Source organism: Silene latifolia, chromosome X (genome assembly GCF_048544455.1).
Source record: "Silene latifolia isolate original U9 population chromosome X, ASM4854445v1, whole genome shotgun sequence".
NCBI lineage: Eukaryota > Viridiplantae > Streptophyta > Magnoliopsida > Caryophyllales > Caryophyllaceae > Silene > Silene latifolia.
The window spans coordinates 252,147,074-252,153,191 of record NC_133537.1 but is presented as its reverse complement, the minus strand read 5'-3'; the positions used below and the strand labels follow the sequence as shown (position 1 = coordinate 252,153,191).

At 36.0% G+C, this 6,118-nt stretch overlaps 3 protein-coding genes across 3 annotated transcripts; all 3 read left to right on the top strand.

Annotated features, from left to right (window-relative positions):
- Positions 1–434: 434 nt before the first annotated feature.
- On the top strand, positions 435–1,646 carry LOC141619937 (uncharacterized). Its single transcript, XM_074436941.1, has 2 exons — positions 435–1,123; positions 1,301–1,646. The coding sequence occupies exons 1-2, from the start codon at positions 435–437 to the stop codon at positions 1,644–1,646; spliced, it is 1,035 nt and encodes a 344-aa protein (XP_074293042.1).
- A 26-nt stretch (positions 1,647–1,672) lies between these two features.
- Positions 1,673–2,452, top strand: LOC141619936 (uncharacterized). The gene has a single exon (XM_074436940.1). It carries the CDS (start codon positions 1,673–1,675, stop codon positions 2,450–2,452), a length of 780 nt encoding a protein of 259 aa, XP_074293041.1.
- A 513-nt stretch (positions 2,453–2,965) lies between these two features.
- LOC141619935 (uncharacterized) lies at positions 2,966–3,706 on the top strand. Its single transcript, XM_074436939.1, has one exon. It carries the CDS (start codon positions 2,966–2,968, stop codon positions 3,704–3,706), a length of 741 nt encoding a protein of 246 aa, XP_074293040.1.
- Positions 3,707–6,118: the final 2,412 nt, after the last annotated feature.

Sequence of the window (6,118 nt, the reverse complement as noted above, 5' to 3'; positions counted from 1 at the left end):
TTTATTAAATTCATGTATTTTACATTCATAAGGGCGAGCACTTTTGAGTTTTGAATACATGGCGTCTTCTTCGCGCACATATATATGAGACTTCTAGCATGCATAGAAGAAATACTTATTCTTCTACTACGGGTAACACAACTGCGCTGCTACAAAATTTAAATTACCTAACTTATAGTCGATCCTTACTCTAACTAATTTTAACTTTCAACCTATCTCATATTAAAGGAAAGAAGAAACCGCTCAGTAAACCATATATCCTTCCTTTGCCGTCTACTTGTTAATGTTGTGGTGCAAAGCTTTTTGGAAATGAATCACCGCTCTTCTGTTGCAATCAGGGTGAAATACATCTTCCAAGCAACTCAGTTCCAGAGGCGTTACGATACCTTTTCTTATCCGAAAATGACACATCTAAAAATTTTGGAAATAATATAATGTTTTATAATAGCTCATTTGCGTTTACCTCTCTAGGTGTTAAGAAAGACCACGAGTTTGCCCATAGAAACCGTGGAATTTACACTTTTAGAGTTCAAGGTCAGGTATATCATTTCATCAATGACATCTTACCAACTGAAGAACGTCCGTGGTATATCCAGTTGTATTTTTACGACACTAATCATGAAATGATGCATCGCTTACAAATTTCTCCTGATTTTCGAAAAAGGGTCATTGATATACTAATGAAAATTATGGATTCCAATCCATATGCAAAATTCTTCCGCTCTTTACGTACCCTTGAGGTATCAGAGGCGACACGTATTTTTATACGTGCCGATCCAATGCATGATCAGCGTACACAAAGTGCACCAACAACGTCACATATTGCAACCATTTGGGTTGAAGATGATACTACACCGCAACCACTAAGGCATGATATACTTGTATATGCGTGCTCGGGCCAGCCACATCGGATATTACATTACTATAGTTGTTATGATCCTCTACAGTATCCCCTTTTATTTCCCTTCGGAGAAACGGGCTGGTATCGCGCAATATATAGGCGTGGATACAGGAGGCACCATCGGCGTGACTGTCCTACTTTTCCTATAAATGAAGTTCTCGTTCAATCTGTTGACTCTATAATGGAGACTGAAGATCAAGGCCAGTTTAGTTTTCGCAATGCGTATACCTCTATTATAAACTTGCACATTTCATCATAATAATAGCGCATACTTTAATTTCCTATTTGTTACAGTCGCGCATACATCTGACACCGAAAAAAGGTCTCTTGTCGGGAATATTATTGTTATCGCCTTCAAATACGCATCTGCGACAATTCTATTCTACTGCGATGTGGCAGACTTCTTCAACAATTTATTGTTGACATGTATATTAAAATCGAGACTACGCGTCTCGATTTTATTAAATGCAATCAGAAGACAATTAGAGCTGAACTTTATCAGGGCATTATAGACAGTTATAATGCTGACGAAACAAATGTGTCCAATATTGGTCATTATTACATTTTGCCAGCTGGTTTTATAGGTTGCGATCGTGATCTGCGTTGTCGATATCTTAATTCAATGGGTTTAGTTCAGCGCAATGGAAAACCCGATATTTTCTTGACCATTACGTGTAATCCTATTGGCCTGAAATTGAACGAGAATTACTTCCGTTTGAAGAAGCTCAAAATAGGCCATATTTAACTGCTCGGATTTTTAGGGCAAAATTGATGGAAGTGAAGAAAGAAATCGTTGAGAAAAAATTATTTGGTGAAGTTGCGGGTTATATATATGTTGTAGAATTTCATAAACGTGGTTTACCCCACGCTCATTTTCTTATAATATTGAATTCAGATAGTAGAATTAGAACTCTGGAACAATATGACGACTATGTCTACGCTGAGATTCCTGATGCTTCCGAGAATAGTCATCTTCACGCTGCAGTTGTAAAGAATATGATGCACGGACCATGTGGTCGTGATTTTCCTAATAATCCCTGTATAAGAAATTCCATATGCAAAAACCATTATCCTCGCGATTTTTCTGAAATGACAACGTATGGCTGCAATTCTTATCCAATCTATCATCGTTGTGTTGACGGTAGAGTTGCTGCGGTCCGTGGAGCATCTCTTGACAACGAATGGGTTATTCCTTATAATCCATTTTTGTTATCAAAGTATGTTTGTCACATCAAGGTTGAAATTTGCTCCACTGTGAAGGCTGTAAAGTATTTATACAAATACGTTTACAAAGGCCATGATCGGGTTTCTTTAGCTGTTACTGATGAACATAATCTTCAAGTTGTAAACAAAGTCGCAGCATATCAAAATGCATGCTGGGTTTCTCCACCTGAAGCCGCATGGCGAATTTTTAGTTTCCGTTTAAATGAGATACATGCCAACATTGTTGTACTACAGTTTCATCTTCAAAATATGCAAACTGTTACATTTCATTGTTTTGAACAACTTCAGATGTTATTGAAGATGATTCTCATGGTAGGACCATGCTAACGGCTTTTCTTGAGAAAAATATGGAAGACTCTTTTGCGCGTACACTACTATATCAACAATTTCGGAATGACAACAAAACTAAAAAAATTTTGGCATCTACGGCAGAAAGGATTTGCCATTGGCCGATTGGTGTATGCGAATCCGTCTGAAGGCGAACGGTACTATCTACGTCTTCCTCTTGCAAATGTTCGTGGACCAAACTCATTTAAAGACTTACTAATGGTTAATGGCATTCTTTCTTCGTCCTTTCGTTAATCAGCGTATCATAGAGGCCTTCTGGAGTCCGATAATTTGGCTGACCATTGCTTACGGGAAGCATGTCATTTTCAGTTGCCTTTTGCTTTACGTCGTCTCTTTGCCACTCTTCTGATATATTGTCAGCCTAGAAATCCAAAATAATTATGGGATACCTATTTTACCGAGCTATCTTAAGATTTTGCTTTCACTTTTCCTTCATAATCCCGTCGTGTCCAACAGATGACTCTGAAAAGCGTTGCTTGTATTATCGAATCTATGGGGAAAAGTATCACAAACTTTGATTTAGGTGATCTTGTGATAGAAAACAACGACGTTGATCAATGCTTCGCTAAAGAAATTGAGGAGGAGCTAAATATTCCTATTACAGTTGAGGATCTTAATGGAGTTAACTTGCTCAACATTGAACAAAAAAGGGCGTATGATACTATTTACAATCGAGTCATGCAGAGAAAATATGGATCATTCTTTCTCGGTGGCCCAGGAGGAACAGGAAAAACTTTTCTTTACTCGACTATACTTGCAAATCTGCGAGCGAAGGGTGTTATTGCGCTTGTTGTTGCCAGTTCTGGAATTGCTGCTTCTAATATTGCGGGTGGGAAGATAGCTAATTCGCACTTCAAAATTCCTTTAGATATGGAAGAAAATCAGAGTTCCCAGATATCTAAGCAAAGTGGACTTGGAGAGTTGATACGTGTTTGTCGTCTAATAATATGGGATGAGGCATCAATGGCTAAACGCCAATCTATCGAACATTTTGAAAGAATTCTGAGAGACATCTGCTCAAACAATTCAATATTCAGTGGAAAAGTTGTTGTCTTTGGGGGTGATTTTCGACAAGTTTTACATGTGATACCTAAGAGTACATTGTGTGAAGCTGTAAATGCGAGTTTCGTGATGTCGCCACTCTGGACAAAACTTGAAAAGATACATTTAACGACAAATATGCGTGCTATTCATGATCCCGTTTTCAGTGATACTGTCTTGTGCTATTCATGATCCCGTTTTCATCAATCGTCATTGCGAAAACTCGTGAAAACCAATTGTTGGATATTTTAATTGACTCTGTTTATCCAGATGTTAGCCTTTTTGGTACTGATACAAGTTCTATGACAAAGAGAGCAATACTAACGCCAAAGAACGACGACACCGAGCTTATTAATTCGATCTTAGTTTCACGTTAGACTGACATTTCATACGAGTACAGAAGCTTTAATGAAGCTGTAGACTAACTACTGAGCAATACCCTATCGAATTTTTAAATACTTTGCACCCGAGTGGGCTTCCACCTCATTGTTTAGTACTCAAAGTAAACAGCCCGATAGTTTTGTTGAGAAAATTATATCCTACTTCTGGCCTATGCAATGGCACGAGACTAATCTGCAAAGCATTTTCGCGCAATGTTATAGACGCTGAAATTATTGTTGGCCATCATAAAGGAGAAAGAGTATTTACTCCTAGAATTCCTCTTCAACCTTCTCCATCCGATAAATATCCCTTCTATTTTAGGAGAAACAGTTTCCAATAAAGTTGTGTTTCGCATTGACAATTAATAAAGCACAAGGGCAAACGTTAGATAAGGTTGGAATTTTCCTGCCCAACCCTGTCTTCTCTCACAGTCAGTTATACGTTGCTTTGTCCAGAGCAAAAAAACGAGAAGATGTAACTGTTGCCATTTCTCCGCAGAATAATACAGATGAATGTTGGAGAAACCAAAAATATTGTATGCTATGATATTCTATGTTTCGCTGGTATAATGTAGAAATAGTTGATAAATATGTATTTCACATGAAAGATAAATACATATTATTTATTTATGTAATTTTTCTTTTTAGAAAAAATCTTTAATTGTAATATTTGTTCATTGTCTGCAAACAAATATGATTGTTCTTGTCTTGTTAGTATGAATACAGTAAAAATCTCTCTTCGTGAAGTCACTCAGCAAAGCCGCAATTTTACCGTGCTAGCACACCTTGAGGCAATTAGCCCTCCAATATTGTCAAGCAAAGAAACTTGCATTTACCAAAAAATTTTATTTAGGGACGCTGAAGTAAGTATATATTTTTTTGAAATACGTATGCTACAATTACATCATTACGTCATACATTAATCTAACATTTTCTTATTTACTTTAAGGAGACGTATATGTCTGCGACTGTATTCGACAAGGATATTCAGGATTATGCTACCAAACTTAAAGAAGGCAACGATTACGAAATAACCAATCCAGGTGTCAGTCTTGATCCGACTTCGGTTGCAAAAATATATCAGATGACTATAAATGATCGAACAAATAATGTTGAAGTACCACAACTTACAACAACTAAACAATCCTTTTATGTCCCTCTGACCTCGTGTTACGACTACCTGGAACACCAAGGAAGAATTGGAAAGATAAACGGTTCTCGTAGATCATTAGTAAAAGAAATGAAAACAATTGCTTATTATATGGTTTTTTTTGTTTCACAGATATCATTAGAATTACTATCCGTGTAGGCGCGACAAGAAGAGTGATGTCTACACGCAAAGACACTGAATATGACGAACGGGATGTCATTCTCATCGACAGGTTTTGTTGGTCATATTGTCTATTGAAATAGTGCAATTTGCCGGACTTTTTACGAATATTTTCTCAAATTTTGCAGCATGGTTAAAAAAAACATTAACCTTGTGGGCTGGTTTTGTTGCAAAAGAAGCACAAGAAATTGTCGATCTTATCGACTCTCATCCTATAGTTACTGCAACGCATGTTAAAGCCGGTAAATTTGGAGGTATAGACTTCTAAAATATTTTTTTAACTATTTTCTTTTTAAAGAACATTATTGTTGGGAAATGTGTCCTCAACAATAGTGCGATCACATGATTTAAATATCATTATTAAATCTCATTTTAAAGAATACAATTGGGAAGTATTTATACTGTCAACTGGTCAACATATATCGGTAATGATTGGGTGATTAGAGTTTGACATTACGTGTGACGGTGGTGATCGATTGACCCCTAGGTCATACCTATAGGGCAACACTCTTAATTGATTATTTAATTAATCGTATAACGTTACGAGTTAATTAAATTACTTGAAAATTGACGGACGTTTTTGAAGTAAAATTTACGTATCATATTGAAATGTGATTAAATGAGATACTATGTCCGAGTAATCGAATTGTTTCATTACTCGGATGAAATTATTGTTTAAGGAAACAATCGAAATTGAATGAATTTTTGTAAATACGATTTATAAAGTGGTAAAATATTTTGGCACAAGTAATTATGAAATTACTAAATCAATTTTTGTATGTGACGTATTTTTATTAATACGTTGATTTTTAATATGTTAAAAATACATAACAAATATATGTGACATATGACATGTAACATATAGACAATTGACAAAAATAATATGGAATCCAT